Here is a 17,590-nt window from a genome sequence, read left to right on the forward strand (position 1 = left end):
TATCCAATCACTGAACGTCACTTTCGATCCTTCATTTGCATAACTATCTACAGTATCCCACTGCTGGCCCAGGGTGAGAACTTCAGTACATAACAGTTCTGGTGCGCCCCCACCTCCCCTCGTTTTCTTAGATTCAGGCAGATGACGAGAGCAGCTCAGAAGGGCCTTGCATAAACGCACATGAGTGCAATGGTAGAGGCTTCACTGGAATGCTTAAAGCCCACCACCAGTACACGTGAAAAGGATATACGAATTGGCCCCTCCATGTAGCTTGACAAATTGTGGCTAGGAACGGCTAGGAGTGGAGTCATAGATTTAAAAAAGGGGTAGACTTGCACACGCTGGCCAGCTTCTGTTTTGACTCGAATTGTTCGTTTGGGGCTTCTCAGAAGTACATAAAGACAAGAAGCAGGTGGAAGGAGCATCAGCTCACAATGGCGCCCACCTGAGAGGTGCCAGAACTGCATTCTGATTGAAATGTGATGAATCATACATTACTAATACAGTGGTACCTCCGGTTGAGGATGGGATCTGTTCCGGAGCTCCAGTTAGATCCCAAGATTTCTGCAACCGGAGATGCGTGCTCTATGCATGCGTGCGGTGCGACAGAGCACTTCTGCGCATGCGTGTGTGGCGAGACCCGGAAATATACTTCTGGGTTTGCTGGGTGCATATCCCGAAGGATACGTAACAAGAGGGGCATGTAAGTAGAGGTGCCACTGTATTGTACATCCCAGCAATGAATGTTGAAAAAACAATATGTCTACTTGGCAAGTTATAATGTGAGAACTAGAAAAATAGTAAATAGCATGAGATTTCATGAATATCTCTGGGGTGGCAATTCAAACTAATGTACTGCATTTTCTGTTTTCCAGGTAAATGGTGGTGGTGGTGGTGGGAAAACCATTACGACTGTGGAAAATTCCACTTGATTTCTTTCTTTCATTGGCATACACTTGATGCTTCAGATCAGGAAACAATGAGCTGCTTTACTCAAATGCTGGAAAACTGGATTAGTTTTCCTTATTTAGAAGACTACCTGACCTCGGTGGTTCACCTTCTGTGGTTTTTTGTGCTTCCGATGTTGTTTTATTCAGAAATATTGGTTTTCTGGTTTCTTTCCTCTTGTACCTCACTATTGTTATATATTTACAAGAAGATGAATAACCACCAAGAAAATGATTTTTATAGCAAATTTTGGGACAAGCCAAAGCAAGTTATGGCTAAAGTTGTAGATACATATGGAAAGATATGGCATGGTGAGTAAAGGTTTCTTTCATACCAATTATTCCATCTTATGAGCCACTATACTTTCATAGTACTGAGCATCAGAATTTCAGGCTTCAAGCACTGGAACAATAGTTGCCACAGTGCATCAGGAGTGTAGCTCTGAACCCACCTTGGGGTCACAACAGCTACAAGTTTGGTTTGGCTTCATAAGGATCAAAACAAAGCCATCAATATTTATTTATGTAATAAGCAATCATAAAGAAATACAAAACTTTTTATGAGGTATGAAATTAAGACATATCACAGAAGAAAGGGTCAGTTGGTGACTGCATAAACACCATACATTTAATCACATTTAAAGCATGTCTCGTCTCCAAAAGAAACTTGGGAGAATGTTGCTTACACCCAGTGCTTTTTTTCTGTCGGTACGCATCATCGGTACGTTGTACTGCCACCTCTTTTTCCCCTGCCACCATCTTGCTGCCACTTGCCCATCCCCCACTCACTCCCCCTGCACCTTTGCCGCTTTCTCCTCCAAAATCTCTGCTGCTTCCCTCGGCTGCAGTCATGCCAGAGCCGAGGCACTTTGGCCATTGTAAGAGTCATGCCAAAGCACCTCCAGGAGGATTCCCCTGCAGCCACGGGAAGCAGCAGTGAGGGAGGAGGAGGAAGAAGCAGCAAAATAGTACCTCGGGTTAAGAACTTTGCTTCAGGATGAGAACAGAAATCGCGCGGCGGTGGCGGCAGCAGGAGGCCCCATTAGCTAAAGTGGTACCTCAGGTTAAGAACGGTTTCAGTTAAGAACAGACCTCCAGAACGAATTAAGTTCTTAACCTGAGGTACCACTGTAGCTGTCTCAAAGGCTGGGCAAAAAATGTTTCCACCTATGCCCAAACGTAAGCAAGGAAAGAACATTTCAGGAGATTAGGTGTTCCCCTTCTTTAATTCTGCGACCACCACAGAGTAAGCTCTGTTTCCTGTGGATGACAACCTAGCACCCACAATGCTTGAGCATATAGCAGAGCTTTTTACCTGACCTTTAGTTTTTCTGAACCACATTGTTTTCCTCCACTAAAAGATGGTGATATCGTATTTAATTTCATCAAAGCAATATTTATTTGTTAAACTTTGTATTATTTTCAGGTTATGAAGTTATGGACATGGAACGTCTCCCTAAAGGTCCAGGGATTATTATTCTCTACCATCCACCTTTTCCTATCAACTATATATTATTTCTGACTAAACTTTATAGAAAGACAGGGTTACACTGCCATTCAGTAATTGATCACATGTTGTATTGGACGCCAGGTAAATGATTTAAATTCAAATCATGCCTTATTAGATAAAAATGTATAAAATATGACATAAAACAAAGTGATTAAATATAAAACAGTGCATCAGGCAAGCAGGTAAAAAGCAACAGAAAATAAAATACCACCAATAGGTGAAATTGCACTCAGTCTCACTCTATTGCTTACCAGAAAAAGATTACTCCAAGAACATGTGAGCAAAAGAGGAACTAGCATAAAGGTCACCTTTCATGAAATCATGAAGAAGATTTGCAGAGAGCTGTACTTGTGATCCATAATAGTGCAATATCATTTGAATAACGACACTTATTCACACTATTTCCTAAATAAGAGTTATATAAAGTGCATTTTTCTGTTTGGGATTTATTTTTTTAGGGATGAAGATGATGTGTGATGTTGTCTTCTTGAGAGATTTCACGAATGCTGAATGTGTGGAAATTCTGAAGAAAGGCTATTTATTGGGCATTATACCTGGTGGAGCTAGAGAAGCAAACTTTAGTACTGATTACAGCTTAATGTGGGGTAACCGCACAGGTTTTGCTCGGATAGCTTTGGAGGCGAAAGTGGTGAGTGACCTTTGGGCAATTTGCATTGACCTCAAGATTATCCTGGAAATGACGTATGATGTAATGTGTTAAAATCCTTGATCTAGCATCCTAAATAGCCAAGAATGGCAAACATCCTGTTTTGATGTCAAATGATTATCTGGAGAGTCACAAATCAATGGCATTTGGAAAGAAAAACAGCTTTTCTTTCTTTTTTCTCTTCAATTCCTGAAAATCTGGGGGCTAGCTTGTGAAGTTTCTTCATCTGAGATATTTGAATTGAAGCCAATTAAATAATTTATGAGTTGCCTGTCATTATAATACCAAATGTGAAGCATTCTTCCTAGTCTTTAACAAAAATAAAGGCAGGACGGTTGGGGGGAAGTAGTTATCCAGTTCTCGCGTTTCTTTTCATTTTTATTCCATCTTTTATCTTTTAGCCCATCATCCCTATATTTACCCAAAACATGTGTGAAGCATACAGGACCATTGGAAAGACAAGTGAGCTAAATATCCTATGTTCCTTGGTTGACCAAGTGCTCTGATATCAGGCAATAAACATTTTAGCATTTTTTTAAAAAAAGAACATCTATTTATTACCTACTAATAGAGTTTATTTCATGAACACTTATCTGCAAAAAGCTGTGCTGCCTGCCTCAGAACTGAGTGAACATGTCCTTGCTTAGTTTCCCATTAAATTTAAAACAAAGCTACAATAGATAAATGTGGTAGCAACCCTAACATGGAGGGGAACTGAGCAGGAAACAAACCATATTCTGCAGTCTATTGCACAACCTATGACCCTGATTGCAAAGTATGAGAAGAGCTGACTGAATATCTTGCATCTCTTTCCCCAAGCACTTATATTATTTAACTCTTCCACGCTGCAATGTATGGATTGTAACTGCTAAATACTCAGAATGCCAACTAATTTGAAATTCTTTCCTAATCTTCTTCCATTTCATACACAGGGCTGACAAAATGGCTGTATGAGAAAACTCGATGTATATTCCTTCCCTCTTATGGAGGGTTCCCAGTGAAATTGAGGACATATGTTGGAGAACCCATCCCATATGATCCAAATATAACTGCCACAGAGCTGGCTGAAAAAGTAAGTGAACCCTACACTTGGAAGTAAAGAAGCAGAATATTTTTTCTCTGTTGGTTTCTCTCTCTTTCAGTTCTAAATTGTATTCTGCATACAGTGGTACCTCGGGTTACAGATGCTTCAGGTTACACGTTTTCGGGTTGTGTACCACGCCGAACCTGGAAGTACCGGAACGGGTTACTTCTGGGTTTCGGCGCTTGCGCTTTGCACATGCGCAGAAATGCCAAATCGCAACCTGTGCGTGCACAGACACGGCACTGCAGGTTGCAAATGTTACGGGTTGGGAACGTGCCTCCCGCACGGATCACGTTCGCAGCCTGAGGTTCCACTGTATTCACTTCCTCATTCTATACGACCAGAGATAGGGTTCATTATATACACTTTTGTGCATTATTTTTCTCGCTCAGTTTTCCTTCTTCTTAACTTGTTCAGACTAATTAAATGGGAGAAACTATGCATTTTATCTAGTGCAGCACAAAGAGAGATCTGCTCACACAATGGAACTTTTTCTCCCCCACTATGGGCCCCAGAACTGGGTCCCAGAGGGTCCCTCTAAGTCACCCCAGTGCCAATTTTTGAGGGTGGTGAGAGGGCTGAAGAGGAAGACAATTCATTGTACACGTGGATGTGTGTTGCATGAGCCGACCTGCACTGTTGGATACAGCTCTCTTTAACAGCCATGATTCCAATCCAATGAGCTACCAGCCCTGAATCTCCAACACATTTTTCGTTAGTTACTGCTTGTGCATTATCAATCTCCTAAATGGGATGCTGTTTCACAGAAGACAATTTTAAACACAGGTGCCATCTCTACGATAAACTCTGCTATTACATTATAATGTGACAATAACTCATTCTTAAAGATTGCTGTTGGTTAGGGCTTCCTAAGCTCATCAATTTTGGGGCCTTCCTAAATGAGAAAACCAGGGTAAACATGAATACAATGGGCTGGTTTCACAGAGAGATGCGCGGTTGTAATGTAGAGTTTGCTGGCCCTGGCTCCTCTTGCTCAACCCTCCATGCCTAAAAAGCCGCTCTTGAGTGTTGATACACAAGGCCTCTCACGCAACACATCTCTGAATACAAATGACTGGATTTACATTTGCAGCATCGTCCCTCAAAATAAATTCAGTTGCTTACATTTACATTTTTGCTGGAAAGAAGGAGATTCTGGATGCCACAGATTCTGATGCCTTTAGCATTTTCCCCACTGATATTAATAACTGTGAATATCTATTTTGCAACAACATAATGTAGTCCTTTGTTTTTCTTTCAACAGGCAAAGACTGCACTTGAAAATCTTCGGGATAGACACCAAAAGAGGCCAGGAAATATATTAAGAGCTCTTTTAGAACGATTTGATAAGCATGACAAAGCCAACTAGTCTAAATAAAATAAACCATATGTTTGTAATAGGAAAAATTAATAATTATGTAATTAAAGCTAAGTTAACATGCATAGAATTGTGCTGGATTGTATATGAATTATTTGGAAGGGTCCCTAGCTCAGTAGCTGAGCACCTGCTGTGTGTGCAGAAGGTCCTAGGTTTGGAAGAGGTACAAGTGCTTTCCTGCCCTATCCTGCAATACTCCCAGAATCCCCTTTTTGTGGGAACTTGCATTAGTAGGGGCAGAATCAAAGAGTATAACGGGAAGGCGAGTGTTTAACTGAAACATAAAATAATATTACATGTGAAGGAGTAATGTCTATAAATCACCTGTATTAAAACAGTGGCACTTCTTTTATGTTTATAAATGGGTGCTCCAAGATTTGAGCCTATAAAGCAAGTCTTCATAAACAAATAGCAAGAAAAGTTGAGAACATAAAAATATAGCCAGGCTTGGTGAAAAAAGTGACTGGTCTAACAAAAACCAGCCAACTCAGCTTTGAATCTGAGTCTCAGCAATCCACGTGCAGTTAAACAGCTAAAGAAAACTGTCCCAGACTTACATCTTAAACCTGAGAATTACTGAAATTGGGATCAGAATCTGAGATGGAGTGGGGTGCTAGAGAAAGAGCAGGGGGCAGACATAGCTGAACAGTTTGTATGTGGGGTAGGTAGGTTTGCGCAATATATCAATAAACCTTTAGAAACCAGTTTGAAGAGCATATCCCGATGACCATTTTGAGCTTGTGACACATCACCAGAAGGAGCCTGAGAAGGTGCTCGCCTGCTTGCTTGCCTGCCTGCAGCTTCCATCCTTCACAAATGGGCTGCCTCCTCCCTTCCTCCTGATCACTCCTCCTGCCCACACCCTCCCCTCCACAGTCCAGCCAATGCAAGGGGCTAGAGGCAATTGCTGGGAAGGACCTGCTGCCTGTGATTTTAAAGCGCATGTGCTCACTCCTCTATACAGCCCTTCTTAAGTCCACTCTGCCTCCTGCAGCCACAGCCATAAAAAAATAATCAACAGTTATTTACTTAAAAGTAGGAAATAAAATATTGTCCTGCTCCGTCTCCACTTTTTTTGTGTGTGAGAGAGACTGAGTGAGAGAGAGAGAGAGCGCTATGGCAGGCAGAAAGCAGGATTGCCTTCCCTCTCCCAGACATGAGTTTCTTGCTTTTGTGCCACAAAAGGGAGAAATGGGGTAAACTGAGGGGGGAAGATTCAAACTGGCTGCCTTATGGGAGAGGTTGAATGGCCACCTATCACAGCTGCTTGAGTTGAAGGGGGATTCACACTATCCATGCTTAAGGCCTGGAAAGAAAAAGTAGGCACATTGCCACCAACCCCATCCCCACTAATCCCCTTGTCTTATTATCCATTATCAGTCACGCGGCCCAAACCTTTCACATAGAAACATGGCAAACCAAAGGCCTATACTGTTCTGCAGACTTCTACAAAAGCAATAAACCCATATCAACACATGAATTACAGGATAAATTAGGAAGCATTCAAGTATCCTGGCTAATGCACCATCAACTGCACACATCCCTAAACAACAACAAAGCCTTCTCTTGTCAGCAGAGGGACATGGTAGGGGGGTGGTATCTGCAATATACAAAATACTACAGTGGTACCTCAGGTTAAGTACTTAATTTGTTCTGGAGGTCCGTTCTTAACCTGAAACTGTTCTTAACCTGAAGCACCACTTTAGCTAATGGGGCTTCCTGCTGCCGCCACGCCGCCGGAGTACGATTTCTGTTCTCATCCTGAAGCAAAGTTCTTAACCTGAAGCACTATTTCTGGGTTAGCGGAGGCTGTAACCTGAAGCGTATGTAACCTGAGGTACCACTGTACTTTACAACGCCGCAATCGCACTTGACACAATTAAAAAACAATGGGAACATGACTTAGGTTACAAAATAAACTCTACCCAATGGACTACAATTTGGTCCAAACCTCCCTTTAAATCCGTCTCAGCCAAAAGAAGAGAACTCACTTTGAAACTTATCTATAGATGGCATCTGACCCTGAGGAAATTGGTGTTAATACATCCAGGAACCTTATCAAAATGCTGAAGAGGCTGTACCTCTACAGGCACATACCTTCACATGTGGTGGGAATGTTCCGGAATCCAACCCTTTTGGACAGCAGTCATACAAAAAATATGTAACATAACTAAGGAGGTATTGGAACCCACTCCAGAATTGGCCCTATTTTCCAAAACAATAATGTTCACTTACACCACAAAGAGCTTATAACCCACCTACTCTCAGCAGCCAGAAACGTCATAGTTAGACACTGGAGAGAATTGTCTGGAGTAAGCATGGACCACTGGTACCAAATTGAAAAGACCTTATTAGAAAAATTAACCGACAAACTAAAACTGACATATAGAGGGGGGAAAAAAGGTTTACATCACCAATGTAAACCAATAAATATACAGAAAGAGAACCTACTCAACTGACACTGGCATAAAACTCCATAGCTACCATCTATGGACCAGCAGCTTTTACAGCCTCAGAGGTTCCAGAATTATTAAAACAGCTGATCAACTCACATGTAACAAAAAACAAACAAACCACTATAACCTTATACAAGTGTTTATTATAAGCATACCAGTTTGATAGGCAAATATTAAGAGAGGAGCGGAATAATGAATTAGGGATGTCAATCTTGGCCAAGCAATGAGAACCTGTGCTAAATTCTACAACATGGGGGTCTCTGGACCTTAGACTAAGACTCATACAACAAAAAATTTTATTTAGAATTTACTGTACTTGACTACGTTTGTTTAGGAAAGGGCTGTCTATGACATCTAGCTGCTGGAGATTTAATAGGGGCAATGCTTCAAATTTCTTGACGAGCTGTCTGTAGTAAAATCAGCACAGCATAATTTAATTCCAACTATCAAATGGATGGTATTGGAGATCTCAGATAATGCCTGGAGCACAAGTCCATTCACCACTTTTGGTGTGGCGGCATTGCAGGACGGTAGAGGATCCACTGGGGCCCCAATGAGGGAACCATGCATCGGTGCCCTTCCTGATAGGTGGTGGGGGCTTATCAGGAGCTGGATCCTGGCATGCACCCTGCTTTGGTGAATGAGGATGCAGGCTGGGACTTGGGCTGTGCCAGGGGGCAGTGCTGATGGAGCAGAAAGGCTTCCTTCAGGTCCACCCCCTGGCCATTTAAGCAGCCCACACCTGCAAGAATTTATGCTCTTAGTCATGGCAAGAATTGAGTCCTAGGGGCTCCTGGATGCTTTGCTCATTCATTTGGGGGGAAACGATTTAGGCCAACACAAGGGTATTGCACAACCTGTACCCCTCCATAAGCCTAGGCTAGTCCGAGATGCTGGAGAGACAATGGCAGAACCCAGACTCAGTGGGCATCAACCGGGCTTGGCAAAAGGTTAATCGCGCAGTGAGGTGCTGCATACTACAGTGGGGTTGTTGAGTGATTTACCACCCCAAGATCACATTCTCAGATGATACCCTGTTTAGGCCGGATGGCGCGCATCTTTCCTTATCAGGAAACAATATTTGGTTGCCAGATATGATTGAAGGTATTAGGGTGTGGATGTAGATGTAAGTGTTTTTTGGCAAGCTGTCTGCTCGGTTGGGCATTGGGGCAATCCGTTGTCTTTGCCTGCCCCTCCAAACACTGGTGTATCCCATTAATGGGATCTGGGGGGAGTGTGGTTATATCTGCGTGCCCAGGTGGGGCCAGGACTGAAGGCACTCCCCCAGATGGCGGTCCCTGTTGGGGTCACCCTATTTGATGTAACTTTTAGGAACTCCCATATGGATTGACCTATGCGTCACTTCTGGCCGGTGGGCTGGAAATATATTGATTGCCCCGTGCCCAAGCCAAACCTCTTTCATCTGTATTCAATAAAGTTGTGACCTGTTTTAATCCCAACCAATTTTACTGGTCTCTTATTCATCTGGGTTGGGGACTGGGGAGCACAACCCCTGGGCCAGCAACATCTCTCTCTGGAAGGCCTGTGGTTTTTATCTGCCTTTTAGTAGGTTTTAAGTGGTTTTAATGAGTTTTAATTGGTTTTAACTCTTCTTCAAGTGATTCATGAAGTGACTAGGGGAAGATTGTCCCAGTTCTATTTGCCTTTTACATCCCATGGATATTTGATTTTAATGTTTTTGGGACATGAATTGCAGACACAGCATTTTTGCGGCTAAGGAAGGTGAGATGCTTTATTAATGCTCAGAAATCTTGAAAAGCTGGTGATAAAGGATTGTAAGGGGGGGGAGTGAATAATAATAATCATTAGAAGATTGTGAAAGAGAAAGTTAGAATAAACTAATCATGTCAAACAAATTAAACAAGGCAAGCTATCACATTATTTCTCCCCTGTTGACAAATCACACTTAATGCAGGAAAATACTACCTCTCTGTTACACCTCCTTCCATAATCTTTTCCACGCATCCAATTCAATGTTATGCCCAATATCAATTGCCCATTTTATCATTGATTCCTTTACTTCTTCGTCTTTTGTATACCATTCTAGCAATAAGCTATACATTCTTGATAAAATTTTATCTTTACAGTCTATTAACTCGATTTGGAATTTCGATTTTTTGTCTTCGAACCCATTTCTCTTTTTATCTTCCTTTAATAAGTCACTGATCTGGTGGTATTGCAGCCACCCTGTTAACATCTTTTCAATTTGGTCATATGGTTTGAGCTTTATCCCTTGGTCTGTTTTCCTAGTAATATCCTCATATGTTACTCTTTCCCCTTCCATGTTTACTTTTTTTGTTGTCAGCACCTCAATTGGTGATATCCACCACGGTGTCTTTCTTTCCAGGAGGTTTTTATTCCGATCCCATACTTCATATAAAAATTTCCTGATCACATGGTTTAGAAAACCTTTATGTACCTTTACTTTGTTGTACCATAGGTACGAATGCCAACCGTATCTATTGTCGTGGCCCTCTAGATCTAATAGGTCAGTATTTTCTAAAGTCAGCCAATCTTTTAACCACACCAAGCACGAAGCTTCATAATATAAAGTCAGGTCTGGTAAATCAAAACCTCCTCTTTCTTTTTTATCTACTAGTATCTTCATTTTTATCCTTGGCCTTTTCCCCTGCCAGACAAATTTCGCTAATTTTTTTTGCCAATCCTTAAATTGTCTTATCCCTTTTACCACTGGTATTGCTTGAAATAAAAATAACAGTCTAGGTAGTATATTCATTTTTATCACAGAGATTCTTCCTAATAATGACAATTTTAGTCTGCTCCATATGTCCATATCTTTCTTAATTTCTTTCCATACCACCTCATAGTTGTCCTTGTACAGGTTTATATTTTTTGTTGTCATCCAAATTCCTAAATATTTTATTTTTTTAGCTATCGCAATTCCTGAGTCTACTTGTAATTATTCCATCTCTTCTTTCTTCAGATTTTTTGCTAGCATTTTCGTCTTGTTTTTGTTGAGTTTAAACCCTGATACCTTCCCAAACTCTTCCATTCTTTTTATTGCCTCTTTCACACTTTGTCTTGGTTCTTCCAACGTTAAGACTAGATCATCTGCGAAGGCTCTTAACTTAAATTCTTTTCGTCCCACCTTAATGCCTCTGACTTCTGATGATTCTCTTAGCCTCTTGTTCAAGACCTCTAGGACTGTAATAAATAGCAAGGGAGATAAAGGACATCCCTGCCTAGTACCTTTAGTTATCTCAAAATTATCTGATATGTTGTAATTAATTATTAACTTTGCTTTTTGGTCCGAATAAATCGTGTCAATACCTCTCAAAAAATTTTCACCAATTCCTAATACTTTTAAGTTTTCTTTCATGAAATGCCAAGAAACATTATCGAACGCTTTTTCTTATAAAGCAAGTCTTCATAAACAAATAGCAAGAAAAGTAGAGAACATAAAAATATAGCCAGGCTTGGTGAAAAAAGTGACTGATCTAACAAAAACAGCCAACTCAGCTTTGAATCTGAGTCTCGGCAATCCACGTGCAGTTATACAGCTAAAGAAAACTGTCCCAGACTTGCATCTTAAACCTGAGGATTACTGAAATTGGGATCAGAATCTGAGATGGAGTGGGGTGCTAGAGAAAGAGCAGGGGGCAGACATAGCTGAACAGTTTGTATGTGGGGTAGGTAGGGTTGCGCAATATATCAATAAATCTTTAGAAACCAGTTTGAAGAGCATATCCCGATGACCATTTTGAGCTTGTGACATATCACCAGAAGGAGCCTGAGAAGGTACTCGCCTGCTTGCTTGCCTGCCTGCAGCTTCCATCCTTCACAAATGGGCTGCCTCCTCCCTTCTTCCTGATTACTCCTCGTTGTTGGCAGTATCCCAACACTCCTGCCCACACCCTCCCCTCCACAGTCCAGCCACTGCAAGGGGCTAGAGGCAATTGCTGGGGAGGACCTGCTGCCTGTGATTTTAAAGTGCATGCTGCTCGCTCCTCTACACAGCCCTTCTTAAGTCTCCCCTGCCTCCTGCAGCCACAGCCATAAAAAGAATCAACAGTTATTTACTTAAAAGTAGGAAATAAAATATTGTCCTGCTCCGTCTCCACTTTTGTGTGTGTGAGAGAGAGACTGAGTGAGATAGAGCGCGTGCTATGGCAGGCAGAAAGCAGGATTGCCTTCCCTCTCCCAGACATGAGTTTCTCGCTTTTGTGCCACAAAAGGGAGAAATGGGGTAAACTGAGGGGGAAGATTCAAACTGGCTGCCTTATGGGAGAGGTTGGATGGCCACCTATCACAGCTGCTTGAGTTGAGGTTCCTTCATTGAAGGGGGATTCACACTATCCATGCTTAAGGCCTGGAAAGAAAAAGTAGTCACATTGCCACCAACCCCATCCCCACTAATCCCCTTGTCTCATTATCCATTATCAGTCATGCGGCCCAAACCTTTCACATAGAAACGTGGCAAACCAATACTGTCTTGCAGACTTCTACAAAAACAATAAACCCATATCAACACAGGAATTACAGGATAAATTAGGAGGCATTTAAGTTTCCTGGCTAACGCACCATCAACTGCACACATTCCTAAACAACAACAAAGCCTTCTTTTGTCAGCAGAGGGACATGGTAGGGGGGTGGTATCTGCAATATAGAAAATACTACTTCACAACCCCGCAATCTCACTTGACACAATTAAAAAACAATGGGAACCTGACATAGGTTACGAAATAAACTCTACCCAATGGACTACAATTTGGTCCAAACCTCCCTTTAAATCCATCTCAGCCAAAAGAAGAGAACTCACTTTGAAACTTATCAATAGATGGAATCTGACCCTGAGGAAATTGGTGTTAATACATTCAGGAACCTTATCAAAATGCTGAAGAGGCTGTACCTCTACAGGCACATACCTTCACATGTGGTGGGAATGTTCCCGAATCCAACCCTTTTGGACAGCAGTCCTTCAAAAAATATGTAACATAACTAAGGAGGTATTGGAACCCACTCCAGAATTGGCCCTATTTTCCAAAACAATAATGTTCACTTACACCACAAAGAGCTTATAACCCACCTACTCTCAGCAGCCAGAAACGTCATAGTTATGACACTGAAAAATTAACTGACAAACTAAAACTGACATGAAGACAAAAAAAAAGAGGACACCTTCACTCTGGTATGGCTCCCTTTTGTTACACACACAGTTCAAACTGACAACAGTGATAGCAGGGATATACCAACAGCATTCAGATCAATATGGCTAACTTGACCTAATATTTCACACACACCCTTCCCCAACTTCAAACAAATCTCACTACAGTTCATCAGAGGCAATAAAAGGCAAATAAACACGGCCTGCCCCCAATCTTCTCTCATCATCAATGTAAACCAGTAAATATACAGAAAGAGAACCTACTCAACTGACACTGGCATAAAACTCCATAGCTACCATCTATGGACCAGCAGCTTTTACAGCCTCAGAGGTTCCAGAATTATTAAAACAGCTGATCAACTCACATGTAACAAAAAACAAACAAACCACTATAACCTTATAGAAGTGTTTATAAGCATACCAGTTTGATAGGCAAATATTAAGAGAGGAGCGGAATAATGAATTAGGGATGTCAATCTTGGCCAAGCAATGAGAACCTGTGCTAAGTTCTACAACATGGGGGTCTCTGGACCTTAGACTAAGACTCATACAACAAAAAATATTATTTAGAATTTACTGTACTTGACTACGTTTGTTTAGGAAAGGGCTGTCTATGGCATCTAGCTGCTGGAGATTTAATAGGGGCAATGCTTCAAATTTCTTGACGACCTGTCTGTAGTAAAATCAGCAAAGCATAATTTAATTCCAACTATCAAATGGATGGTATTGGAGATCTCAGATAATGCCTGGAGCACAAGTCCATTCACCCCTTTTGGTGTGGCAGCATTGCAGGACGGTAGAGGAATCCACTGGGGCCCCAATGAGGGAACCATGCATTCGGTGCCCTTCCTGATAGGTGGCGGGGGCTTATCAGGAGCCGGATCCTGGCATGCACCCTGCTTTGGTGAATGAGGATGCAGGCTGGGACTTGGGCTGTGCCAGGGGGCAGTGCTGATGGAGCAGAAAGGCTTCCTTCAGGTCCACCCCCTGGCCATTTAAGCAGCCCACACCTGCCAGAATTTATGCTCTTAGTCATGGCAAGAATTGAGTCCCAAGGGTCCCTGAATGCTTTGCTCATTCATTTGGGGGGAAACGATGTGGGCCAACACAAGGGTATTGATCTAACATGGGTTATAATCGAGGACTTGCAGACATTGCACAACCTGTACCACCCCAAGATCACATTCTCAGATGAGACCCTGTTTAGGCCGGATGGCGCGCATCTTTCCTTATCAGAAAACAATATTTGGTTGCCAGATATAATTGAAGGTATTAGGGCGTGGATGTAGATGTATGTGTTTTTCGGCAAGCTGTCTGCTCAGTTGGGCATTGGGGCAATCCGTTGTCTTCACCTGCCCCTCCAAAGACTGGTGTATCCCATTAATGGGATCTGGGAAGCTATCACATTATTTCTCCCCTGTTGACAAATCACACTTAATGCAGGAAAATACTACTTCTCTGTTACAAGGAATATCTCTCCTCTCGAAAAGAGAGTAAAACAGACCATCATATGTGTATGCAAACATTGCTCTGACAACTGACAAATGCATGCTGGATGTGCTGGTCCTGGGAGGGGGGGTTACCGTGAGGCGTGGTCAGAGTCCAGTCCTGGGCCGAGGGTCTGGAGACTGTCCACCATGAGCGAAGCGGGGTCCAAAGGAAGAAGCCGGGCGTGGTTGGGAACTCTGGAAAAACAGGTCTGGGTGCTGGCAGAAACAGGTTTCCAACGTCGTTGCTCCTGCAACCTGGGACTGGGCTAACTGGCCTTTATCTTCTCTGAGGCCAGGGGCGGTCCCGGCCCACAGGTGACCCGCCTCTCCTGGGCATTGGGGCAATCCGTTGTCTTCACCTGCCCCTCCAAACACTGGCACTCCCCCAGACAGCGGTCCCTGTGATGCTCACCCTATTTGATGTAACTCTTAGGAAACCCCATCTGGATTGACCTATGTGTCACTTCTGGCGGGTGGGCTGGAAATATTTTGATTGCCCCATGCCCAAGCCAAACCTCTTTCATCTGTATTCAATAAAGTTGTGACCTGTTTTGATCCAAACCAATTTTACTGGTCTCTTATTTATCTGGGTTGGGGACTAGGGAGCACAACCCCTGGTCCAGCAAGTGGTTGGTCAACTTTATTGGAGCAGGATAAGTAGGAAAAGGAGAAACCTGCTTTTCAAAAGAATGTGTTATAGTTCTAAGCTTTCAGTTTATTGGAGTAGGATAGATTACTGAGGATGATTACTTGAGATTCAGTATTCAAACACAGAAGGTGTTGATGAAATCCACATATGCAGGCTGCTGTAGAATTAAAGAGACAAGTGCCAATGGAAGAGCTTTTACTTAGGCACTAGGATTCAATATTGTAAATCCGGCACTGCTTGTACCTTACTTGAAGGGGGAGAAGCTACCAGGAAAGGGAGGTGACACACTTGTCACAAATCCTACCTTAAAAAAAAAAAATTTATTGGAATTTTATTTACAACATAACATAAACCCCCCACCCCCCAATACACAATCCACCCTCACTAAATGTGAACATAACATACAGTAAGCATAACATACAACAATATAAACAACAAAACAAAAGACTTCCTTTATCCTGTATCTGGCCTCCTTATTTACTTCTTATAAACTGTTTCCTTTATGAATAATTATTAAGATTTTTCTAATTACAACTTAAATATCCACAAAGTCTCCTGCAGACATTAATCGAAACAAGTCCAGGTATGTATTTTAGGGCACTGTTTTGTGAAGTATACTCTGCATTTTCCCCATGCTTTTTGAAACTCTTTTCTAGTGTGATCTTTAATTTCCTCTGTTAATCTAGCCAGTTCAATATACTCTAACAGTTTGTCTTGCCATTCTTTTTGTGTGTCTTTTTTCCAGTTTTTAGCAATTAGGATCCTTGCTGCTCCTGTGGCATAGAGGAATAGTTTCTGATCTTTTCTTGCTATACCTGTGTCCATTATCCCTAGTAGAAAGCTTCTGTATTTTTCATAAAGTTATACTTAAACATTTTTTTAAGCTCGTCATATATTGTGTTCCAGAAGCTTTTGATTTTTTCACAGGTCCACTAAACATGTATGTGTCCCCTCTGTTTTACCACACCTCCAGCACAGATTTGTTTTTGTCTTATACATTTTAGCTATTTTGGTAGGTGTTAAAGTACCATCTATAAAACATCTTGATTAGGTTTCCCCTCAATACTTCACAGGCTGTAAATTTCTAGTTCTTTCTCCATAGTTTTTCCCATGCTGTTAAGTTAATGGTTTTCCCAATATCTAAAGCACACTTGATCATTACTTCCTTGACGTCTTTGACCTCCAACTTCAATAATGTATCATACATTTTTGATATTACCTTGGTTTTGTTTTATAATAACACTTTTTCTAATAATGAAGGTTCGTTTGAGAAACCATTTTTCTTATCTGTCCTGAACATTTCATGCAACTGATGGTATTGGATCCAACCCGTAAGGTATTGGTTAATTTCCTCATAATCTTTAATTACCAATTTATTGTCTTTTTCATAATCAGATTTTTATATGTGACCCATTCTAATTCCTTATCTTTCTTTTTAATTGTAATTGCTTCTACCTTTAATTCTTAGACAATAACTGGAGTTATGTTACACAATATGTTATTCTGAAATATGAATCCTAATACAGGTGTGACTCCATACATTATGTCACTAAGCACTCTGTCTTTTTCACAATGCTTGGTTTCTTCATACAGATGAAGAAACCATAAAACCTGTAGGTCCTGGGTCAGCTCAGACTTCATGGCCTCTGTGGCAACCATGAGACCATCTCAGTAAATTAAAGGGCCAATATGAGATGGAACATACCCTAGTTCAGGTCTCTCCAAGGGAGTGGGAAGATAGAGATTCTTTTTTTTTAAGAATAATATTTTATTAACCGACCAATCACATCAAATCAAACCAAATTACATAAATTCCAAATTACACAGCCGAATTTTAAATTTTTGTTGGGGGTACCCATATTTCAAGTTCCGAAGGAGATCCAATCAACTCCTTGCTTCTTACTGCTGTTTTAATGTCCACAAATCTAACCTTATGATGTTCACAGTACTATCCAGTCCTTTCTTATTGTTTTTCCACATCTCTTGTTGTTATTTTCATATATTGTTCCTTTCTCTTTGTGACCTCTGATAGTCTCCACAAGCTGGTTAGAACAGTTTGTAATCCTGCGTGGATATTTCTTTTTTTTTACCCAGTAGCCATATCCAGACGTTTTCCATATAACATCACTTCCATACATCAAAACAGTCTTAGTGTCATTAATCTTCACCAATCTGCCTCCTTTCTCAAAACCTCTGAGGAGATTCACCAGGAATGCAGTCTGAAAATAAGTCCGTTCCTCCTCCCGGCTATAAATCCTTTGGC

The 17,590-nt window shown here is 41.5% G+C and overlaps 1 protein-coding gene across 1 annotated transcript; it reads left to right on the plus strand.

The window, feature by feature from the left end:
• Positions 1-902: 902 nt before the first annotated feature.
• LOC128417452 (transmembrane protein 68-like) lies at positions 903-6,203 on the plus strand. Its single transcript, XM_053396133.1, has 6 exons — positions 903-1,259; positions 2,374-2,538; positions 2,916-3,106; positions 3,526-3,586; positions 4,057-4,196; positions 5,473-6,203. The coding sequence occupies exons 1-6, from the start codon at positions 980-982 to the stop codon at positions 5,575-5,577; spliced, it is 942 nt and encodes a 313-aa protein (XP_053252108.1). The 5' UTR covers positions 903-979; the 3' UTR covers positions 5,578-6,203.
• Positions 6,204-17,590: the final 11,387 nt, after the last annotated feature.

Source organism: Podarcis raffonei, chromosome 7 (genome assembly GCF_027172205.1).
Source record: "Podarcis raffonei isolate rPodRaf1 chromosome 7, rPodRaf1.pri, whole genome shotgun sequence".
NCBI lineage: Eukaryota > Metazoa > Chordata > Lepidosauria > Squamata > Lacertidae > Podarcis > Podarcis raffonei.